The 26,817-nt window shown below is 51.6% G+C and overlaps 1 protein-coding gene across 5 annotated transcripts in view; it reads right to left on the reverse strand.

The window, feature by feature from the left end:
• Positions 1–26,817, reverse strand: part of LOC138370087 (uncharacterized) — a 235,429-nt gene that overhangs the window by 169,106 nt on the left and 39,506 nt on the right. The window contains exon 1 of one of the 5 annotated variants that reach the window (XM_069334032.1): positions 8,968–9,181. The exons of the other annotated variants lie outside the window; for them this stretch is intronic. Coding sequence (XP_069190133.1) covers positions 8,968–9,034 — 67 coding nt within the window. The 5' untranslated portion in view covers positions 9,035–9,181. Of the gene's footprint in view, positions 1–8,967; positions 9,182–26,817 lie in introns of those variants that run through there. 5 annotated transcript variants of the gene reach the window in all.

Consider the following 26,817-nt stretch of genomic DNA (forward strand, 5'->3'; position numbering starts at 1 on the left):
CACTGCCTCACTCACCCTCTCACTACTCCTGACACTGTCTCACTCACCCTCTCACTACTCCTGACACTGCCTCACTCACCCTCTCACTACTCCTGACACTGCCTCACTCACCCTCTCACTACTCCTGACACTGCCTCACTCACCCTCACTACTCCTGACACTGCCTCACTCACCCTCTCACTACTCCTGACACTGCCTCACTCACCCTCTCACTACTCCTGACACTGCCTCACTCACCCTCTCACTACTCCTGACACTGCCTCACTCACCCTCTCACTACTCCTGACACTGCCTCACTCACCCTCTCACTACTCCTGACACTGCCTCACTCACCCTCTCACTACTCCTGACACTGCCTCACTCACCCTCTCACTACTGCCTCACTCACCCTCTCACTACTCCTGACACTGCCTCACTCACCCTCACTACTCCTGACACTGCCTCACTCACCCTCTCACTACTCCTGACACTGCCTCACTCACCCTCTCACTACTCCTGACACTGCCTCACTCACCCCCTCACTACTCCTGACACTGCCTCACTCACCCCCTCACTACTCCTGACACTGTCTCACTCACCCCCTCACTACTCCTGACACTGCCTCACTCACGCCCTCACTACTCCTGACACTGCCTCACTCACCCTCTCACTACTCCTGACACTGTCTCACTCACCCCCTCACTACTCCTGACACTGCCTCACTCACGCCCTCACTACTCCTGACACTGCCTCACTCACCCTCTCACTACTCCTGACACTGCCTCACTCACCCCCTCACTACTCCTGACACTGCCTCACTCACCCCCTCACTACTCCTGACACTGTCTCACTCACCCCCTCACTACTCCTGACACTGCCTCACTCACCCCCTCACTACTCCTGACACTGCCTCACTCACCCCCTCACTACTCCTGACACTGTCTCACTCACCCTCTCACTACTCCTGACACTGCCTCACTCACCCCCTCACTACTCCTGACACTGTCTCACTCACCCCCTCACTACTCCTGACACTGTCTCACTCCCGCCCTCACTACTCCTGACACTGCCTCACTCCCGCCCTCACTACTCCTGACACTGTCTCACTCACCCTCTCACTACTCCTGACACTGCCTCACTCACGCCCTCACTGCTCCTGACACTGTCTCACTCACCCTCTCACTACTACTGACACTGCCTCACTCACCCCCTCACTACTCCTGACACTGTCTCACTCACCCCCTCACTACTCCTGACACTGTCTCACTCCCGCCCTCACTACTCCTGACACTGCCTCACTCCCGCCCTCACTACTCCTGACACTGCCTCACTCACCCTCTCACTACTACTGACACTGCCTCACTCACCCTCTCACTACTACTGACACTGCCTCACTCACCCTCTCACTACTACTGACACTGCCTCACTCACCCTTTGATGTCAACCCTTCAACCAGGTTCCACTCACGTTCTACTTTGTATGACTGACTAGTAATGTGATCTTTTTAATGAAGGCTGCTCTTGGGAATTCAAAACTCAATTCATAGCGCCACGCATCAAATTCAAATTTGATGTGAGCTCCTAGGATCTACCCGGACTTAGTTGCACCTGCGCCCGGTGGATGTCGACGACCTAGTGGATAGGGATTTCACCTTCAGTGAATCCCGGCCGTTGCTCCCGCCTTCCTATGGTCTCTAGCTTAAAGTATAAGCTGCGTGTTCAGTCCTTTCTGTTTGAGCTCCACCTCCTAAGGAAGGTAAGCGTAGGAAAAATCTCACACTGACACTGCCTCACTCACCCTCTCACTACTCCTGACACTGCCTCACTACTCCTGACACTGCCTCACTCACCCTCTCACTACTCCTGACACTGCCTCACTCCCGCCCTCTCACTACTCCTGACACTGCCTCACTCACCCTCTCACTACTCCTGACACTGCCTCACTCACCCTCTCACTACTCCTGACACTGCCTCACTCACCCTCTCACTACTCCTGACACTGCCTCACTCACCCTCTCACTACTCCTGACACTGCCTCACTCACCCTCTCACTACTCCTGACGCTGCCTCACTCACCCTCTCACTACTCCTGACACTGCCTCACTCACCCTCTCACTACTCCTGACGCTGCCTCACTCACCCTCTCACTACTCCTGACGCTGCCTCACTCACCCTCTCACTACTCCTGACACTGCCTCACTCACCCTCTCACTACTCCTGACGCTGCCTCACTCACCCTCTCACTACGTCACAGGAAAACAGGGAAATTATACTAGAACAGCTTGCCGAGTTGGGAATACAAGGGAAATTACTGAAATGGATAAAGGGCTATTTGTCTAATCGAACAGCATATGTTTCGTTTAATGGTGTTAAAAGCACAGACAGCAAACACTTTGAATTGGGAACTCCACAAGGAGGGGTCCTCAGCCCCTTGTTGTTCAACGTTCTGATGCATAAACTTATTAAAGATCTTCCAACTAATAATGAAGACACTGTCATTTGTTATGCTGATGATATATGTTTACAGGCTGCCTCCGAGCCTAGAATGCAAGTTCTGCTCGGCGCTTTTGCTACTAGAGCTGAGGAATGTGGCCTCCTTATCTCTGTACAGAAAACTCGTGCCCTCATTCCATGTGGTATTCCACCACCCAATTATCATATAGATGGGCGAGCACTTGAGAACTGCGAGTCTTACAGATACCTTGGTGTCCCCATTAACGACCCTGGGTACCTTTCTTCTCTCAAGAGGAGACTTTGGGAGAGATTAAAGCCCTTGCGGGTCCTTGTTGGTATCAATCATGGACTTAACGTGAGACTTGCTAGAATGTTTTATGTATCATTTATACGCTCTGTGATTGACTACAATGCTCTACATCTCACACTGTATACTGACAAAGAGCTGAAATCTCTTGAAACCTTGCAAAATGAAGCTATGCGTCTCATCCTTGGGGCTCCAAAGTCCACGAGAATAGTTAATATGATAGCAGAGTTAAAATTACCTACCATAAGTGAGAGAATCTTGTCTATTAGCACAGTTTTCGGCGTGAAGGCATTGAGTAGATGTAGACAACACATGAAGTTTCAAGCTAAACTTTCTAATATGCTGCACTCACCTGAGGTCTATAGAAGAAGAACGAAATCTGATTATGTATATTGGTTCTACAAGGTAGCCAACTCCATCAAAATATCAAATATGTACCCAACTCAATTAATGATTAATCAACCAATCAATCCATGGGATAACTGGGATCTATCAGTTGATTTTGTAAATACACCCAAGAAAGATTGTGTATACAGTATGTACAGTATAAAGAGTGTATACTACAGACTGAATGAATGGTCCAACAAATGGCTAACAAGGTTCAACCCGAGTAAATGTAAGGTAATGAAACTAGGCTGTGGAAACAGGAGGCCAGACACAGGATACCGAATGGGGGATGAAGTCCTTCATGAAATGGACAGCGATAAAGATCTGGGAGTTGATATCACACCAAACCTGTCTCCTGAAGCCCACATCAAAAGATTAACATCTGCACCGTATGCGAGGCTGGCTAACATCAGAACAGCCTTCAGGAACCTGTGTAAGAAATCATTCAGAACCTTGTATACCACATATGTAAGACCAATCCTGGAGTATGCGGTCCCAGCATGGAGTCCATATCTTGTCAAGCACAAGGCGAAACCTTGAATAAGTTCAGAGGTATGCCACTAGGCTAGTCCTAGAACTAAGAGGCACGAGTTACGAGGAAAGGCTGCGGGAAATGCACCTCACGACACTGGAAGACTGAAGAGTAAGGGGAGACATGATCACTATCTACAAAATTCTCAGAGGAATTGATAGGGTAGATAAAGATAAACTGTTTAACACTGGTGGTACGCGAACAAGGAGACACAGGTGGAAACTGAGTACCCAAATGAGCCACAGGGACGTGAGAAAGAACATTTTCAGTGTCAGAGTAGTTAACAGATGGAATGCATTAGGCAGTGATGTGGTGGAGGCTGACTCCATACACAGTTTTAAATGTAGATATGATAGAGCCCAGTAGGCTCAGAAATCTGTACACCAGTTGATTGACAGTTGAGAGGCGGGACCAAAGAGCCAGAACTCAACCCCCGCAAGCACAACTGGGTGAGTACAACTAGGTGAGTACACTCTACATTATTAAAACAGTTAACACTGAAAAGCATCACTGAAAGTACTCAGAGTATGGGTAACGATGTGTATCAGTGCTATACCGACGGCTCTGTAGAAGAAGGTGGACGATGTACCGGATGTGCATGTAACATATTTGAACAATCTTCTCTCGTACATACAGCAATGAAGCGCGTCAATGACTGGGCAAGTACAACTCAAACCGAACTTGCAGGCATATACCTTGCCACTGAATTTTTAAAAGACAAAGGCAGTGGACTTATACACTGTGACTCGCAGAGTGCACTCCTGGCACTGAATGCACATAGTAGTGACACCCAGAAAATAGTCAGTGATATTCGAATGAATGTTTTAGCTGCTAAAGAAAACATATTTGAAATTAAATTCCTATGGATACCATCACATGTTGGCATCTCAAGGCATGACACTGTTGATATGCTTACAAAGACAGCCTGTAGAAAACCAGTAGTAGAAATAGATATGAGTGTTTCATTAGCAAAGAGAATACTTAAACAAATATCTGATGAAAATCTTATTGACCTAACAAGTTCACGAAGGTCTGAAAGTTGTAACATTAAATATTATGATAGATATCGTGAGGAGACATTCACATATGGGACTAATAGAACAAGAACCCGGCAATGTGATGTTATAGTGGCCAGAATACGCCTGGGATATAGACGTATCTGGCAGCTTTCTCAAAACCCAAATGTCGAGTACACAATGTATCAACTTTGTGAAAGAGAAAACATGCACTCCCTGTGTATACTATATGAATACTGGAACACTTGATGATATATTGAACTTGTACCCAAGACTGATTGTGTGATACCTCTGTTATACAATACATGTACCTATAAGTAGATGGATCTACAATTTCCTGAATAATAGAACCCAATGTATAATAGTCAACAAAATCAAATCCGGACCATCAACTGTGAAGAGCTCAGTCCCCGAGGGTACTGTGCTTGCTCCAGTACAGTCCCCCAGGGTACTGTGCTTGCTCCAGTACAGTCCCCCAGGGTACTGTGCTTGCTCCAGTACAGTCCCCCAGGGTACTGTGCTTGCTCCAGTACAGTCCCCCAGGGTACTGTGCTTGCTCCAGTACAGTCCCCCAGGGTACTGTGCTTGCTCCAGTACTTTTTAACATCCTCATATCGGACATAGACAAGGACACAACCTATAGCACTGTATCATCCTTTGCAGATGACACTAGGATCTTCATGAGAGTTGGCAACATAAAGGACACGGCAAACCTCAAGTCAGATGTAGATCAGGTCTTTCTATGGGCTACAGAAAATAATATGATGTTTAACGAAGATAAGTTCCAGATCATGCGCTATGGTAAAAATGAAAATATAAAAACGGAAACCACGTACAAAACGCAGTCAAATCATAACCTAGAACGAAAAAGCAATGTAAAGGATTTGGGTGTACTCATGTCCTGCTTGATACCTGCTTGATGGGGTTCTGGGAGTTCTTCTACTCCCCAAGCTCGGCCCGAGGCCAGGCTTGACTTGTGAGAGTATGGTCCACCAGGCTGTTGCTTGGAGCAGCCCGCAGGCCCACATACCCACCTCAGCCCGGTTGGTCCGGAACTTCTTTTAGAAACCAGTCTAGTTTTATCTTGAAGATGTCCACGGTTGTTCCGGCAATGTTTCTTATAGTCGCTGGGAGGATGTTGAACAACCGCGGACCTCTGATGTTTAAACTGTGTTCTATGGCACCTCTGCTCTTCTCTAGTTCTATTCTGCATTTTCTTCCAAATTGTTCACTCCAGTACGTTGCTATTTTACTGTGTAGATTAGAAACCTGGCCCTCCAGTATTTCCCATGTGTATATTATTTGGTATCTCTCTCGTCTCCTTTCTAGTGAGTACATTTGGAGAGCTTTGAGAAGATCCCAATACAATAATTTAGGTGCTTTATCTCGTCTATGCGTGCCGTATATGTTCTCTGTATTCCCTCTATTTAAGCAATCTCTCCTGCTCTGAAGGGGGAAGTGAGTACTGAGCAGTACTCAAGACGGGACAACACAAGTGACTTGAAGAGTACAACCATTGTGATGGGATCCCTGGATTTGAAAGTTCTCGTAATCCATCCTATCATTTTTCTGGCTGACGCAATATTTGCTTGGTTATGCTCCTTAAACGTTAAATCGTCGGACATCATTATTCCCAAATCCTTGACATCCTGGTTTCTTACTATGGGCAGATTTGATTGTGTTTTGTACCCTGTATTATGTTTAAGGTCCTCATTTTTACCGTACCTGAGTACCTGGAATTTATCCCTGTTAAACATCATGTTATTGTCTGCTGCCCAGTCGAAAACTTTATTGATATCTGCTTGTAGTTTTTCAATGTCTTCAGCAGAGGTAATTTTCATATTGAGTTTTGTCATCTGCAAAGGATGATACGAAGCTGTGCTTGTATTTTTATCTATATATGATATGAGAATAAGAAAAAGCAGTGGTGCAAGGACTGTACCCTGAGGTACAGAGCTTTCAACTGCGCTTGGACTCGATTATATATGGTTGACTGTTTCTCATAATTTTCTGTCGGACAGAACATAGAGTATCCAGCGTCCTACTTTACCAGTTATTCCCATTGACCTCATTGTGTGTGCTATCACTCCAGGGTCACATTTATCGAATGACTTTGTAATCATCCCACCGTTAGCGCTGGCGGTTTCCTTGCGATGATTTCGGGGCTCAATGTTCCCGCGGCCCGGTCCTCGACCATGTTCTTCGTGTTCTCTCACTCAGTGTTCCCTCACCCAGCATGACCCCTCACCCAGCGTGACCCCTCACCCAGCGTGACCCCTCAGCCACCGTGACCCCTCACCCAGCGTGACCCCTCACCCAGCGTGAGCCCTCACCCAGCGTGACCCCTCACCCAGCGTGACCCCTCACCCAGCGTGACCCCTCTCCCAGCGTGACCCCTCACCCAGCGTGACCCCTCACCCAGCGTGACCCCTCACCCAGCGTGACCCCTCACCCAGCGTGACCCCTCAGCCACCGTGACCCCTCACCCAGCGTGACCCCTCACCCAGCGTGACCCCTCTCCCAGCGTGACCCCTCACCCAGCGTGACCCCTCACCCAGCGTGACCCCTCACCCAGCGTGACCCCTCAGCCACCGTGACCCCTCACCCAGCGTGACCCCTCACCCAGCGTGACCCCTCACCCACCGTGACCCCTCAGCCACCGTGACCCCTCACCCAGCGTGACCCCTCACCCAGCGTGACCCCTCACCCAGCGTGACCCCTCACCCAGCGTGACCCCTCAGCCTCCGTGACCCCTCACCCAGCGTGACCCCTCACCCAGCGTGACCCCTCACCCAGCGTGACCCCTCAGCCACCGTGACCCCTCACCCAGCGTGACCCCTCACCCAGCGTGACCCCTCAGCCACCGTGACCCCTCACCCAGCGTGACCCCTCAGCCACCGTGACCCCTCACCCAGCGTGACCCCTCAGCCACCGTGACCCCTCACCCAGCGTGACCCCTCACCCAGCGTGACCCCTCACCCACCGTGACCCCTCACCCAGCGTGACCCCTCACCCAGCGTGACCCCTCACCCAGCGTGACCCCTCACCCAGCGTGACCCCTCACCCACCGTGACCCCTCACCCACCGGAGCCCCCCCACACACCTCCACACTGTCACAGGCGGCCCACAGCACCAAGCATCACAGGCTCGGCTAACACTCCGTCTAGGAACCAAAGTTTTGTTTTTCGTGTTGTCGGAGACTGGAAGCCTGTGTATTTATACATATATACTTTAGACTTGTATTGGAAGTCCCTCCGCCTCGCCCCCCCCCCCCCCCTTGACTTGGCGCTTTCCCTTGATAATTCCTTCCTTCCTTCCGCCTCCCCCCCAAGGTCGAACTATTTGACCCTCCCCAGGACGCAACCCCGCAATAATGGCTTAATAACTCTCGAGGTAAATATTTACTGCTAAGTGAATAGAGACAGTAGGGGAAGGGAAATGTGCTAAGCCATTTCAATCCGGGAATCGAACCTGGGATCCTCGACTGACAATGAAGTCAACTGTACTATATGTGTGACCCCTAGAGAGTGAAGGGACGAAAATGGTGAACCAGCACACTATTTGGAGACACGGCGCTACATAACACGCTGTTTATCTCACGTAGTGGCGAGGAAGGCGACTGTAGCCGCCCCCCCTCCCCCACCTTGATCTCCACCACACTCTGAACCTTGTATACCACGTATGTCAGACCAATATTGGAATATGCGGCTCCAGCCTGGAGTCCACATGTAGTTAAACACAAAACGAATTTAGAAGAGGTTCAGAGGTGTGCCACCAAGCTAGTCCCCGAGCTGAGAGGTATGAGCTACGAGGAACGATATGAACTGAACTTCATTACACTGGAAGACGGAAGAGTTAGGGGGGGGGGGGGCATGATTACTGCCTACAAAAATATCAGAGGAATTGATAGGGTAGATAACGATAAATTGTTTAACACGGGTGGTTAGTGAACAAGGGGACACTCACAGGTGGAGTCTCAGTACCCAAATGAGCCACAGGGACGTTAGAAAGAACTTTTTCAGTGTCAGAATAGTTAACAGATGGAATGCATTAGGCAGTGATGTGGTGGAGGCTGACTCCATACACAGTTTTAAATGTAGATATGATAGAGCTCTAGACGCTCATTAATCTGTACACCAGTAGATCAAGTCCAGTTGAGAGGCTGGATCAATGAGCCACAGCTCAACCACCCGGCAAGCACAACTAGGTGAGTACACTTGCTGTGACTGGGTCATAACTGTGACTAAGTGAGAGTGCCAGCAGAGAGCCACGCCCCCAGGGGGAGGCACTCACCTGCTACCCCAGCAGCGGCCTGGTACAGGTAGGAGACGAAGCAGAAGACCTGGTCATCTATGAGCATCTCACCAGCCTCCCTCCCGCCCTCACACACACCTACGCCACAGCACTCACTAACACTCCTCACATCAAAAAAGTGAATTACAGTTTAAGTTTCGAATGTTCAATTGTTGGGCTTGTCGTGGCGCGAGAGAGTGCGCGCACTGTGACGGTATGGAAGCACTTGACGGCACGTGGACACGCTGGCTACTGAACAGTTATCACAGTCAGGTGTAGCTTGCCAGCCGCGACCCTTGGCGGAGCCTGGCCGGCCCCACGCTGCTGCTGCGGCTGTGGTGTTACTGCTAGTCTCAGTAGTCCTTCAGTCTCACAGCTCGGGGCCCGGGGGCCTCACAGCTCGGGGCCTGGGGGCCTCACACACCTCTACCACCATACTGCCTCTACGCACCTTATCTGTGTCAACAAACACACCCGAAGCTTATCTTCGCCGCCCCTTTCATTACAACATCTTTATTCACGAATTCTATATGTAGGGTTACTTAATGTGAGCAATTCAAGCAAGTGTTATTGCAGTGAAGATGCTGCTGGTAATCCCTGCCATACAGGACGGAGGAACACACACAACACAACTACTCAATACTACACCTTGAACACCCGTATCACTTAGAGCCGCTGCGCCCTACAGCACACAGTATATACATTACCTCTGACACCAGTCAAAACATGGTCCACCTGTGGCAGTGCTGAGGCGCTGAGCATCTAGTATAACACACACGTAACACTACGACAGTCATATCCCTGCCCCGTCACCCTGGCCCGTCACCCTGGCCCGTCACCCTGGCCCGTCTCCCTCACCCGTCACCCTGGCCCGTCTCCCTCACCCGTCACTCTAGCCCGTCTCCCTCACCCGTCACCCTGCCCCGTCACCCTGGCCCGTCACCCTGGCCCGTCACCCTGGCCCGTCTCCCTCACCCGTCACCCTGGCCCGTCTCCCTCACCCGTCACTCTAGCCCGTCTCCCTCACCCGTCACCCTGCCCCGTCACCCTGGCCCGTCACCCTGCCCCGTCACCCTGGCCCGTCACCCTGGCCCGTCTCCCTCACCCGTCACCCTGGCCCGTCACCCTGGCCCGTCTCCCTCACCCGTCACCCTGCCCCGTCACCCTGGCCCGTCACCCTGGCCCGTCACCCTGGCCCGTCACCCTGGCCCGTCTCCCTCACCCGTCACCCTGGCCCGTCACCCTCACCCGTCACCCTGGCCCGTCTCCCTCACCCGTCACCCTGCCCCGTCACCCTGGCCCGTCACCCTGGCCCGTCTCCCTCACCCGTCACCCTGGCCCGTCACCCTCACCCGTCACCCTGGCTCGTCTCCCTCACCCGTCACCCTGCCCCGTCACCCTGGCCCGTCACCCTGGCCCGTCACCCTGGCCCGTCACCCTGGCCCGTCTCCCTCACCCGTCACCCTGGCCCGTCACCCTCACCCGTCACCCTGGCCCGTCTCCCTCACCCGTCACCCTGCCCCGTCACCCTGGCCCGTCACCCTGGCCCGTCACCCTGGCCCGTCACCCTGGCCCGTCTCCCTCACCCGTCACCCTGGCCCGTCACCCTCACCCGTCACCCTGGCCCGTCTCCCTCACCCGTCACCCTGGCCCGTCTCCCTCACCCGTCACCCTGCCCCGTCACCCTGCCCCGTCACCCTGGCCCGTCACCCTGGCCCGTCTCCCTGGCCCGTCTCCCTCACCCGTCACCCTGCCCCGTCACCCTGGCCCGTCACCCTGGCCCGTCACCCTGGCCCGTCTCCCTCACCCGTCTCCCTCACCCGTCACCCTGGCCCGTCACCCTCACCCGTCACCCTGGCCCGTCTCCCTCACCCGTCACCCTGGCCCGTCACCCTGCCCCGTCACCCTGGCCCGTCACCCTGCCCCGTCACCCTGGCCCGTCACCCTGGCCCGTCTCCCTCACCCGTCACCCTGGCCCGTCACCCTCACCCGTCACCCTGGCCCGTCTCCCTCACCCGTCACCCTGCCCCGTCACCCTGGCCCGTCACCCTGGCCCGTCACCCTGGCCCGTCTCCCTCACCCGTCACCCTGGCCCGTCACCCTGCCCCGTCACCCTGGCCCGTCTCCCTCACCCGTCACCCTGGCCCGTCTCCCTCACCCGTCACCCTGCCCCGTCACCCTGGCCCATCACCCTCACCCGTCACCCTGGCCCCAACACACGTATCATACCAGTACTGAGCGTGTATCACCACTCTTGTGAGAGCGTCACGCCTCGCCTCTCTCCTGTGTGATCAACAGCATTATACTTGTGAGGGAAAGTGACGGATCATCCGGGTTGTAGTCCATGTGTGCCGGCCTGCACGCCGCTACACGAAACAGCTGCGTGGATCAAGTTATCACAAGTCAAACCTAGTGCCAGGCCGGGCTAGAACTCTAGGTACACTCCAGGTGTGGCAGCACTAGGTGAGTGGCACCAGTGTGGCACCACTAGGTGAGTGGCACCAGTGTGGCACCACTAGGTGAGTGGCACCAGTGTGGCACCACTAGGTGAGTGGCACCAGTGTGGCACCACTAGGTGAGTGTGGCACCAGTGTGGCACCACTAGGTGAGTGTGGCACTTCCCGTCTGGGTATCCCACCAAGAGTGACCAATGCCAAGTTATGACACAACATCACCAAAATAGTCATTACGCTCTGACGACTTTTTTCTATGACTGTACACCTGTTTGCTCCAGTCACAGCTGTACACCTGTTTGCTCCAGCCACAGCAGTACACCTGTTTGCTCCAGTCACAGCAGTACACCTGTTTGCTCCAGTCACAGCTGTACACCTGTTTGCTCCAGTCACAGCAGTACACCTGTTTGCTCCAGTCACAGCAGTACACCTGTTTGCTCCAGCCACAGCAGTACACCTGTTTGCTCCAGTCACAGCTGTACACCTGTTTGCTCCAGCCACAGCAGTACACCTGTTTGCTCCAGTCACAGCAGTACACCTGTTTGCTCCAGCCACAGCAGTACACCTGTTTGCTCCAGTCACAGCAGTACACCTGTTTGCTCCAGTCACAGCAGTACACCTGTTTGCTCCAGTCACAGCTGTACACCTGTTTGCTCCAGCCACAGCAGTACACCTGTTTGCTCCAGCAACAGCAGTACACCTGTTTGCTCCAGTCACAGCTGTACACCTGTTTGCTCCAGCCACAGCAGTACACCTGTTTGCTCCAGCCACAGCAGTACACCTGTTTGCTCCAGCCACAGCAGTACACCTGTTTGCTCCAGTCACAGCTGTACACCTGTTTGCTCCAGTCACAGCTGTACACCTGTTTGCTCCAGCCACAGCAGTACACCTGTTTGCTCCAGTCACAGCAGTACACCTGTTTGCTCCAGCCACAGCAGTACACCTGTTTGCTCCAGTCACAGCTGTACACCTGTTTGCTCCAGCCACAGCAGTACACCTGTTTGCTCCAGCCACAGCAGTACACCTGTTTCCTCCAGTCAAACCTGTATACCTGTTTGCTCCAGCCACAGCAGTACACCTGTTTGCTCCAGCCACAGCAGTACACCTGTTTGCTCCAGTCACAGCTGTACACCTGTTTGCTCCAGTCACAGCTGTACACCTGTTTGCTCCAGCCACAGCAGTACACCTGTTTGCTCCAGTCACAGCTGTACACCTGTTTGCTCCAGCCACAGCAGTACACCTGTTTGCTCCAGTCACAGCAGTACACCTGTTTGCTCCAGCCACAGCAGTACACCTGTTTGCTCCAGTCACAGCTGTACACCTGTTTGCTCCAGCCACAGCAGTACACCTGTTTGCTCCAGCCACAGCAGTACACCTGTTTGCTCCAGTCACAGCTGTACACCTGTTTGCTCCAGCCACAGCAGTACACCTGTTTGCTCCAGCCACAGCAGTACACCTGTTTGCTCCAGTCACAGCTGTACACCTGTTTGCTCCAGTCACAGCTGTACACCTGTTTGCTCCAGCCACAGCAGTACACCTGTTTGCTCCAGTCACAGCTGTACACCTGTTTGCTCCAGCCACAGCAGTACACCTGTTTGCTCCAGCCACAGCAGTACACCTGTTTGCTCTAGTCACAGCTGTACACCTGTTTGCTCCAGTCACAGCTGTACACCTGTTTGCTCCAGCCACAGCAGTACACCTGTTTGCTCCAGTCACAGCTGTACACCCGTTTGCTCCAGTCACAGCTGTACACCTGTTTGCTCCAGTCACAGCTGTACACCTGTTTGCTCCAGCCACAGCAGTACACCTGTTTGCTCCAGCCACAGCAGTACACCTGTTTGCTCCAGTCACAGCTGTACACCTGTTTGCTCCAGTCACAGCTGTACACCTGTTTGCTCCAGCCACAGCAGTACACCTGTTTGCTCCAGTCACAGCTGTACACCTGTTTGCTCCAGTCACAGCTGTACACCTGTTTGCTCCAGTCACAGCTGTACACCTGTTTGCTCCAGCCACAGCAGTACACCTGTTTGCTCCAGCCACAGCAGTACACCTGTTTGCTCCAGCCACAGCAGTGCACCTGTTTGCTCCAGCCACAGCAGTACACCTGTTTGCTCCAGCCACAGCAGTACACCTGTTTGCTCCAGCCACAGCAGTACGCCTGTTTGCTCCAGCCACAGCAGTACACCTGTTTGCTCCAGCCACAGCAGTACACCTGTTTGCTCCAGCCACAGCAGTACACCTGTTTGCTCCAGCCACAGCAGTACACCTGTTTGCTCCAGCCACAGCAGTACACCTGTTTGCTCCAGCCACAGCAGTACACCTGTTTGCTCCAGTCACAGCTGTACACCTGTTTGCTCCAGTCACAGCAGTACACCTGTTTGCTCCAGCCACAGCAGTACACCTGTTTGCTCCAGCCACAGCAGTACACCTGTTTGCTCCAGTCACAGCAGTACACCTGTTTGCTCCAGCCACAGCAGTACACCTGTTTGCTCCAGCCACAGCAGTACACCTGTTTGCTCCAGTCACAGCAGTACACCTGTTTGCTCCAGCCACAGCAGTACACCTGTTTGCTCCAGCCACAGCAGTACACCTGTTTGCTCCAGCCACAGCAGTACACCTGTTTGCTCCAGCCACAGCAGTACACCTGTTTGCTCCAGTCACAGCAGTACACCTGTTTGCTCCAGTCACAGCAGTACACCTGTTTGCTCCAGCCACAGCAGTACACCTGTTTGCTCCAGTCCCAGCAGTACACCTGTTTGCTCCAGTCACAGCAGTACACCTGTTTGCTCCAGCCACAGCAGTACACCTGTTTGCTCCAGTCAGCGCAGTACACCTGTTTGCTCCAGTCACAGCAGTACACCTGTTTGCTCCAGTCACAGCAGTACACCTGTTTGCTCCAGTCACAGCAGTACACCTGTTTGCTCGTCACAGCTGTACACCTGTTTGCTCCAGTCACAGCTGTACACCTGTTCTCCCCCAGTCACAGCAGTACACCTGTTCTCCCCAGTCACAGCAGTACACCTGTTCTCCCCAGTCACACCTGTACACCTGTTCTCCCCAGTCACAGCAGTACACCTGTTCTCCCCCAGTCACAGCAGTACACCTGTTCTCCCCAGTCACAGCAGTACACCTGTTCTCCCCAGTCACAGCTGTACACCTGTTTGCTCCAGTCACAGCTGTACACCTGTTTGCTCCAGTCACAGCTGTACACCTGTTCTCCCCCTGTCACAGCTGTGCACCTGTTCTCACCAGTCACAGCTGTACACCTGTTCTCCCCCAGTCACAACTGTACACCTGTTCTCCCCCAGTCACACCTGTACACCTGTTCTCCACAGTCACAGCTGTACACCTGTTCTCCACAGTCACAACTGTACACCTGTTCTCCCCCAGTCACAGCTGTACACCTGTTCTCCCCCAGTCACAGCAGTACACCTGTTCTCCCCAGTCACAGCAGTACACCTGTTCTCCCCCAGTCACAGCTGTACACCTGTTCTCCCCAGTCACAACTGTACACCTGTTCTCCCCAGTCACAACTGTCTGTCATGATGTGTATAAATCATTGAGAAATGAAGCATCAAAATCTATATGTGAATCTAGATAATACGGTATATCAATATATATATATTTTGGTAGCAGTCTTTCCTGTAGACATATATTATTAAATATGACCGAAAAAGTAAGATTAATAATTCTAACACGAATTTTCTCAATCTTTTGTACATTTCTTTTCACTGTTGGAGGTAATTCAAAAATCAATTCTCCAAAATTCATTTTTATTTCTAGTCTGACGCGACACTTGAGCGCGTTTCGTAAAACTTATTACATTTTCAAAGACTTTAGTTAACACATACACAACTGAATAGAACTTACACATCTCCTGATTTTGTTTATATCTACATTTGAGTGAGGTGGATGGGGTGAGGTGGTATTTAATAAGGTATTAATTTCATCAACACAAGACAGAACACGAAACAATGGGTATTGAATAGAAGTGATTGTAGAAAGCCTATTGGTCCATATTTCTTGATGCTTCTATATTGGAGCGGAGTCTTGAGGTGGGTAGAATATAGTTGTGCAACCTATATAGAAATATAGTTCTACCCACCTCAAGACTCCGCTCCAATATTGAAGCATCTAGAAATATGGACCAATAGGCTTTCTACAATCACTTCTATTCAATACCCATTGTTTCGTGTTCTGTCTTGTGTTGATGAAATTAATACCTTATTAAATACCACCTCACCCCATCCACCTCACTCAAATGTAGATATAAACAAAATCAGGAGATGTGTAAGTTCTATTCAGTTGTGTATGTGTTAACTAAAGTCTTTGAAAATGTAATAAGTTTTACGAAACGCGCTCAAGTGTCGCGTCAGACTAGAAATAAAAATGAATTTTGGAGAATTGATTTTTGAATTACCTCCAACAGTGAAAAGAAATGTACAAAAGATTGAGAAAATTCGTGTTAGAATTATTAATCTTACTTTTTATATATATATATATATATATATATATATATATATATATATATATATATATATATATATATATATATATATATATATGTCGTACCTAGTAGCCAGAACGCACTTCTCAGCCTACTATGCAAGGCCCGATTTGCCTAATAAGCCAAGTTTTCATGAATTAATATATTTTCTCTAATTTTTTTCTTATGAAATGATAAAGCTACCAATTTCATTATGTATGAGGTCAATTTTTATTTATTGGAGTTAAAATTAACGTAGATATATGACCGAACCTAACCAACCCTACCTAACCTAACCTAACCTAACCTAACCTATCTTTATAGGTTAGGTTAGGTAGCCGAAAAAGTTAGGTTAGGTTAGGTAGTCGAAAAACAATTCATAAAAACTTGGCTTATTAGGCAAATCGGGCCTTGCATAGTAGGCTGAGAAGTGCGTTCTGGCTACTAGGTACGACATATGTCTATATATATATATATATATATATTATATATATATATATATATATATATATATATATATATATATATATATATATATATATATATATATAGTACATTACTTTATAGTAGACTATTAATATATATATAAATTTATTTATATAATGTTGTTGAATATGACCGAAAGGGTAAGATTAATAATTCTAACACGAATATTCTCAATATTTCTTACGTTTTCTTCACTGTCGAGGGTAATTGAAAAATTAACTCTCCAAAATTAATTTTTTACATTTTTATGTTTGGTCTGACACCTGAAAGCGTTTTGTAAGGGTTTCTTACATTTTCAAAGACTAGTTTACACATAACATACATCACATTTATATTCGTTTTGGGTGAGGTGATATGACACAAAAGTTTTGGGTGAGGTGACAGAACACGAATCAATGGGTATAAATTGGGTATGAAAACATAAGAATGGAAGTAACGACAGAAGGCCTATTGGCCCATACTTTCTCTTGCTGCTTCTATGTTGGTTCGGGGTCTTGAAGTGGGTAGAATATAGTCATGCATTAATTGGCTGTTGATTGCTGGTATTGACTTTTTGCTGTGTAGTGCCTCGCTGATGTCGAGTCTCCTGGTATCGATATATCTATCGATGATTTCTGAGTTGCTTGTTAAGTTTTCTTTGGTGATGGTCTGATTGTGAGAAGAGATTATATGTTCCTTGATGGAGCCCTGTTGTTTGTGCATTGTTAATTGCCTAGAAAGAGACGTTGTTGTCTTGCCTATATACTGAGATCTTTGGGGCTGACAGTCCCCAAGTGGACATGTGACGGTGTAGACGACGATGGTTTCCTTCAAGGCGTTCTGTTTGGTGTCTGGAGAGTGTTTCACGAGTCTCCAGACACCAAACAGAACACCTTGAAGGAAACCATCGTCGTCTATGACTTATCATGCCCGCCTGGGGACTGTCAGCCCCGAAGAACATCTTCTCACAACCAGATCATCACAACTGACACAGACTACCCACAACAACCACCACACTGACACAGACTACCCACAACCACCACACTGACACAGACTACCCACAACAACCACCACACTGACACAGACTACCCACAACCACCACCACACTGACACAGACTACCCACAACCACCACCACACTGACACAGACTACCCACAACCACCACCACACTGACACAGACTACCCACAACAACCACCACACTGACACAGACTACCCACAACAACCACCACACTGACACAGACTACCCACAACAACCACCACACTGACGCAGACTACCCACAACCACCACACTGACACAGACTACCCACAACCACCACCACACTGACGCAGACTAACCACAACCACCACCACACTGACGCAGACTACCCACAACCACCACCACACTGACGCAGACTACCCACAACCACCACACTGACGCAGACTACCCACAACCACCACCACACTGACACAGACTACCCACAACCACCACCACACTGACGCAGACTAACCACAACCACCATCACACTGACGCAGACTACCCACAACCACCACCACACTGACACAGACTACCCACAACAACCACCACACTGACACAGACTACCCACAACCACCACCACACTGACGCAGACTACCCACAACAACCACCACACTGACGCAGACTACCCACAACCACCACCACACTGACGCAGACTACCCACAACCACCACCACACTGACGCAGACTACCCACAACCACCACCACACTGACACAGACTACCCACAACCACCACCACACTGACACAGACTACCCACAACCACCACCACACTGACACAGACTACCCACAACCACCACCACACTGACACAGACTACCCACAACAACCACCACACTGACGCAGACTACCCACAACCACCACCACACTGACACAGACTACCCACAACAACCACCACACTGACACAGACTACCCACAACAACCACCACACTGACGCAGACTACCCACAACAACCACCACACTGACACAGACTACCCACAACAACCACCACACTGACACAGACTACCCACAACAACCACCACACTGACGCAGACTACCCACAACAACCACCACACTGACACAGACTACCCACAACAACCACCACACTGACGCAGACTAACCACAACCACCACCACACTGACGCAGACTACCCACAACCACCACCACACTGACGCAGACTACCCACAACAACCACCACACTGACACAGACTACCCACAACAACCACCACACTGACGCAGACTACCCACAACAACCACCACACTGACGCAGACTACCCACAACAACCACCACACTGACGCAGACTACCCACAACAACCACCACACTGACACAGACTCCCCACAACAACCACCACACTGACACAGACTACCCACAACAACCACCACACTGACGCAGACTACCCACAACAACCACCACACTGACACAGACTACCCACAACAACCACCACACTGACGCAGACTACCCACAACCACCACCACACTGACGCAGACTACCCACAACAACCACCACACTGACACAGACTACCCACAACCACCACCACACTGACGCAGACTACCCACAACCACCACCACACTGACGCAGACTACCCACAACCACCACCACACTGACGCAGACTACCCACAACCACCACACTGACACAGACTACCCACAACCACCACACTGACACAGACTACCCACAACAACCACCACACTGACACAGACTACCCACAACCACCACCACACTGACACAGACTACCCACAACCACCACCACACTGACACAGACTACCCACAACCACCACCACACTGACACAGACTACCCACAACAACCACCACACTGACACAGACTACCCACAACAACCACCACACTGACACAGACTACCCACAACAACCACCACACTGACGCAGACTACCCACAACCACCACACTGACACAGACTACCCACAACCACCACCACACTGACGCAGACTAACCACAACCACCACCACACTGACGCAGACTACCCACAACCACCACCACACTGACGCAGACTACCCACAACCACCACACTGACGCAGACTACCCACAACCACCACCACACTGACACAGACTACCCACAACCACCACCACACTGACGCAGACTAACCACAACCACCATCACACTGACGCAGACTACCCACAACCACCACCACACTGACACAGACTACCCACAACAACCACCACACTGACACAGACTACCCACAACCACCACCACACTGACGCAGACTACCCACAACAACCACCACACTGACGCAGACTACCCACAACCACCACCACACTGACGCAGACTACCCACAACCACCACCACACTGACGCAGACTACCCACAACCACCACCACACTGACACAGACTACCCACAACCACCACCACACTGACACAGACTACCCACAACCACCACCACACTGACACAGACTACCCACAACCACCACCACACTGACACAGACTACCCACAACAACCACCACACTGACGCAGACTACCCACAACCACCACCACACTGACACAGACTACCCACAACAACCACCACACTGACACAGACTACCCACAACAACCACCACACTGACGCAGACTACCCACAACAACCACCACACTGACACAGACTACCCACAACAACCACCACACTGACACAGACTACCCACAACAACCACCACACTGACGCAGACTACCCACAACAACCACCACACTGACACAGACTACCCACAACAACCACCACACTGACGCAGACTAACCACAACCACCACCACACTGACGCAGACTACCCACAACCACCACCACACTGACGCAGACTACCCACAACAACCACCACACTGACACAGACTACCCACAACAACCACCACACTGACGCAGACTACCCACAACAACCACCACACTGACGCAGACTACCCACAACAACCACCACACTGACGCAGACTACCCACAACAACCACCACACTGACACAGACTACCCACAACAACCACCACACTGACACAGACTACCCACAACAACCACCACACTGACGCAGACTACCCACAACAACCACCACACTGACACAGACTACCCACAACAACCACCACACTGACGCAGACTACCCACAACCACCACCACACTGACGCAGACTACCCACAACAACCACCACACTGACACAGACTACCCACAACCACCACCACACTGACGCAGACTACCCACAACCACCACCACACTGACGCAGACTACCCACAACCACCACCACACTGACGCAGACTACCCACAACCACCACACTGACGCAGACTACCCACAACCACCACCACACTGACACAGACTACCCACAACCACCACCACACTGACGCAGACTAACCACAACCACCATCCACACTGACGCAGACTACCCACAACCACCACCACACTGACGCAGACTACCCACAACACCACCACACTGACACAGACTACCCACAACCACCACCACACTGACGCAGACTACCCACAACAACCACCACACTGACGCAGACTACCCACAACCACCACCACACTGACGCAGACTACCCACAACAACCACCACACTGACGCAGACTACCCACAACCACCACCACACTGACGCAGACTAACCACAACCACCATCACACTGACGCAGACTACCCACAACCACCACCACACTGACGCAGACTACCCACAACCACCACACTGACACAGACTACCCACAACCACCACCACACTGACGCAGACTACCCACAACCACCACCACACTGACGCAGACTACCCACAACCACCACCACACTGACGCAGACTAACCACAACCACCACCACACTGACGCAGACTACCCACAACCACCACCACACTGACGCAGACTACCCACAACCACCACACTGACGCAGACTAACCACAACCACCACCACACTGACGCAGACTAACCACAACCACCATCACACTGACGCAGACTACCCACAACCACCACCACACTGACGCAGACTACCCACAACCACCACACTGACACAGACTACCCACAACCACCACCACACTGACGCAGACTACCCACAACCACCACCACACTGACGCAGACTACCCACAACCACCACCACACTGACGCAGACTAACCACAACCACCACCACACTGACGCAGACTACCCACAACCACCACCACACTGACGCAGACTACCCACAACCACCACACTGACGCAGACTAACCACAACCACCACCACACTGACGCAGACTAACCACAACCACCACCACACTGACGCAGACTACCCACAACAACCACCACACTGACGCAGACTACCCACAACCACCACCACACTGACGCAGACTACCCACAACCACCACACTGACACAGACTACCCACAACCACCACCACACTGACGCAGACTAACCACAACCACCACCACACTGACCCAGACTACCCACAACCACCACCACACTGACGCAGACTACCCACAACCACCACCACACTGACGCAGACTACCCACAACCACCACACTGACACAGACTACCCACAACCACCACCACACTGACGCAGACTAACCACAACCACCACCACACTGACGCAGACTACCCACAACCACCACACTGACGCAGACTACCCACAACCACCACCACACTGACGCAGACTACCCACAACCACCACACTGACGCAGACTACCCACAACCACCACACTGACGCAGACTACCCACAACCACCACCACACTGACGCAGACTACCCACAACCACCACCACACTGACGCAGACTACCCACAACAACCACCACACTGACGCAGACTACCCACAACCACCACCACACTGACGCAGACTACCCACAACCACCACACTGACGAAGACTACCCACAACCACCACACTGACGCAGACTAACCACAACCACCACACTGACGCAGACTAACCACAACAACCACCACACTGACGCAGACTACCCACAACCACCACCACACTGACGCAGACTACCCACAACCACCACCACACTGACGCAGACTACCCACAACCACCACACTGACGCAGACTACCCACAACCACCACCAGACTGACGCAGACTACCCACAACCACCACCAGACTGACGCAGACTACCCACAACCACCACCACACTGACGCAGACTACCCACAACCACCACCACACTGACGCAGACTAACCACAACCACCACACTGACGCAGACTACCCACAACCACCACCAGACTGACGCAGACTACCCACAACCACCACCAGACTGACGCAGACTACCCACAACCACCACCACACTGACGCAGACTACCCACAACCACCACCACACTGACGCAGACTACCCAGCAGGAAGTGTTCAAGATTATCACACCTCAGGATGAGGATTGTGACACCCGCGGAACCTCATGTTCTGATAGTGATGACTGTTATCTCTGCGTGTAGTTATCACTCTCACTGTTCACTGTCCCTGGCTCACCCACCACCATCAGCGCGGGTCCTCCCAACATTCTTACACTCACACACATCTGTGTTATGGTAGCGGTGTGGGATTACCTGGTTGATACCTGGTTGATGGGGTTCTGGGAGTTGATACCTGGTTGATGGGGTTCTGGGAGTTGATACCTGGTTGATGGGGTTCTGGGAGTTCTTCTACTCCCCAAGCCCGGCCTGAGGCCAGGCTTGACTTGTGAGAGTTTGGTCCACCAGGCTGTTGCTTGGAGCGGCCCACAGGCCCACATTACTTCTCAGTTCGTATGTAATAATGACATACCAATGTTCAATGACTCGGAAAGACCAGTACCAATAAGCTCGCCACCAGATGTTGGTGGTTGGTAGTGTGTAGGAGGGGGGGGGGGGTGATCAGTCACTACCACAACTACCACCACTACCACCACTATTATCACTACCACTGACAGTAATGGATCATTTGATTTGCCTGAGATTACAAAGAGGTCTACTTCGAGAAAACGACAAGGAGATGTGTGAGGAGTTCAACAGGAGGGTCCCAGAGGTCTACACAATTTACAGCCCGAGAGAGGAATACCTTGTGGCTACTATGTAGAGGTTCCGGGGATCAGTGGCCCCCACGGCCCAGTCACCTACGAGGCCTTCAGGTTGGTCGTCTGAACAACCAGGCTGTTGGACGCGGCTGCTCGCAGCCTGACGTATGAATCACAGCCTGGTTGATCAGGTATTCTTTGGAGGTGTTTGTCGAACTCTTCAGAACACTGACACAATGTCAGTGACACAGACCACTAACACAGTCACAATATTTACAATGAGGACAGAAAAAGAGGCGCTCAGTTATTACTGACAAGTGGACATCTTCAAGAGAAAACTGGACTGTTTTCTAAGAGAAGTGCCGGACCAACCGGGCTGTGGTGGGTATGTGGGCCTGCGGGCCGCAGGCCCACAGGCCCATTTCATACGACTGAAATGTAGATGAACAATGAAGGAGACCAGAGGGCGTGCCTTACCTTACCTTGAGGTTACCTTGAGGTGCTTCCGGGGCTTAGCGTCCCCGCGGCCCGGTCGTCGACCAGGCCTCCTGGTTGCTGGACTGGTCAACCAGGCTGTTGGACGCGGCTGCTCGCAGCCTGACGTATGAGTCACAGCCTGGTTGATCAGGTATCCTTTGGAAGTGCTTATCCAGTTCTCTCTTATCCTTCACCATAAGGGTAAAGCAACTACATGAATAGGAAAGATAGCAAGATTTCAGTGGATATAAGTGTAATCCAAACACCAGAAGCAGACACCTGTAAGGTAACATCAGCAGCATATGACAAACTCACAACACTAGAGAGTAATTTAACAAACGCTTAACTCTTAAGAGATTTGCAAAGAAATTTGCACCAATATGAAGAAGGTTAAGAATAGTCTAAGAAAACTACATCTAATAACACCTAGAGGAGAAGAAACAGGCGGGATATGATCACAACATTCAAAATACTGAGGGAAGTAAAGCTAAAGACCACTTTAAACTGCGATAACGTACGATAAGTGGACAAGGATGGAAGCAAGACACGCAAACTAACAATAGGAATGCAAGGAGTTACTCGTACCTGTAAAGGTTCACAACAAGTGCGATACACTGAAAGAATAAGTTGTGGAAGCCACCTCCATCCACATTTTAAAGTCATATTCGACGATGATTTCGAGAGCCAGAACAGTCAAAATTACAGTGTAACAGGTAGAGCAAGGCTAGTAGGCCAGCCCTACCTTCCACGTAGGCAGTGATAAGCACCACAACCACCACTACCACCACCACACCACCACCACCACCACCAGAACTACCACCACCACCACCACCACACCACCACGATCACCAGAATCATCAACTTTCGCGGTGTGGTGGTGGTGACACACTTTACACTAGCACTCCCTCACGGTCACAGCCACACACACACACAGCTTACCAGCTAAACGAGAGGTGCTTACGAGTGGTTGCTGCCAATTCCTACCACCTCCTGAGTTGTGAGTGTGTCAGAGGTGTGAGGTGCGGTGAAGGCGCGTCGCGTCGGCCGGGTGAGAGGAGTCTCTCTCCCATGACGGCATGTGCCTCTTCACTTACCTGCAGCGACCGGGCCTCGGCACTAGGGGGCCGGGCCTGGGCACTAAGGGGCCGGGCCTGGGCACTAAGGGGCCGGGCCTGGGCACTAAGGGTCCGGGCCTGGGCACTAGGGGGCCGGGCCTGGGCACTAGGGGGCCGGGCCTGGGCACTAGGGGGCCGGACCTGGGCACTAAGGGTCCGGGCCTGGGCACTAGGGGGCCGGGCCTGGGCACTAGGGGGCCGGGCCTGGGCACTAGGGGGCCGGGCCTGGGCACTAGGGGGACGGGCCTGGGCACTAGGGGGCCGGGCCTGGGCACTAGGGGGCCGGGCCTGGGCACTAGGGGGCCGGGACTGGGCACTAGGGGGCCGGGCCTGGGCACTAGGGGGCCGGGCCTGGGCACTAGGGGGCCGGGCCTGGGCACTAGGGGGCCGGGCCTGGGCACTAGGGGGCCGGGCCTGGGCACTAGGGGGTCGGAGTATCAGTCCAACAATCTCTACACGACTGAATTACATGAGAAAAGTCGAGAATCAAATCAGTCGTGATAGCAAATGACTTCAGTCTGATTTAAAAAAAAAATTCTCACGGTCTTTTAATTGGGTATATTTAAGTTATCATTCCAGCAGAGATATGACATGGTCATGTTGTTTAAGATTCAGCAACTCGGAACAAAAAGTTCCAAGTAGCACGGGCTATGGTGAGCCCGTAGTGCACTTGTAAAATAAAAATATGACATGATATTTGAACACTAGAAGCATTGTGGCGTCAAGCCTTGGTGTGAATATTCCAGACTAGTTTTAAGCTGTGTCTTTTATGCTAACTAATCTGCATAAGCCATTCAGGACATTGGATACAGCATACATCAGACCATTTAACGATTATGCAGCACTAGCGAGGATTCCTTGCATCGGTAAACACAAAATGAGGCAGAAGATATACAAAAGTACGCCACCAAACTAGTACAAAAGCCGAGAGGCATGAATTACGAGGAATTAATACCAATTATTCCTTACGTCACTGGAAGAAAGAATAAAGAGAGACATGATCACCACATTCAAAATTCTATTTAAAAATGGTGCTACAAATCCACACAATCGTTTTCCTGGATGACGCTATATTTGCACGGAAATGTTCACTAAATGTCATGTCATTCAAGTTATTTCAGTCACTTCTCCAACCACTTGGGCTGGACGGTAGAGCGACGGTCTCGCATCATGCAGGTCTGCGTTCAATCCCCGACCGTCCATAAGTGGTTGGACACCATTCCTTCCCACCGTCCCACCCCAAATCCTTATCCTGACCCCTTCCCAGTGCTATATATTGTCGTAATGGCTTGGTGCTTCCCTTGATAGTTGCCTCCTTCCTATTGTTCTTGTTATAGTACAGGTGAGTCCTTTGGGTTGAATTATTTGACGGGGTTTGACGAACGGGACACAGCCACTTAATGGACCATCGGTACAGGTGATACAGCCCCCCCCCCCAACAGCCAGCGGTACAGGTGATACAGACCCCCCACAGCCAGCGGTACAGGTGACACAGACCACCACAGCCAGCGGTACAGGTGATACAGACCCCCACAGCCAGCGGTACAGGTGATACAGACCCCCACAGCCAGCGGTACAGGTGATACAGACCCCCACAGCCAGCGGTACAGGTGATACAGACCCCCACAGCCAGCGGTACAGGTGATACAGACCCCCACAGCCAGCGGTACAGGTGATACAGACCCCCACAGCCAGCGGTACAGGTGATACAGACCCCCACAGCCAGCGGTACAGGTGACACAGACCCCCACAGCCAGCGGTACAGGTGATACAGACCCCCACAGCCAGCGGTACAGGTGATACAGACCCCCACAGCCAGCGGTACAGGTGATACAGACCCCCACAGCCAGCGGTACAGGTGACACAGACCCCCACAGCCAGCGGTACAGGTGATACAGACCCCCACAGCCAGCGGAACAGGTGGTACAGCCAGCCACAGCCAGCGGTACAGGTGACACAGACCCCCACAGCCAGCGGTACAGGTGATACAGACC

Source organism: Procambarus clarkii, chromosome 30 (assembly GCF_040958095.1).
Source record: "Procambarus clarkii isolate CNS0578487 chromosome 30, FALCON_Pclarkii_2.0, whole genome shotgun sequence".
Taxonomy (NCBI): Eukaryota; Metazoa; Arthropoda; class Malacostraca; order Decapoda; family Cambaridae; genus Procambarus; species Procambarus clarkii.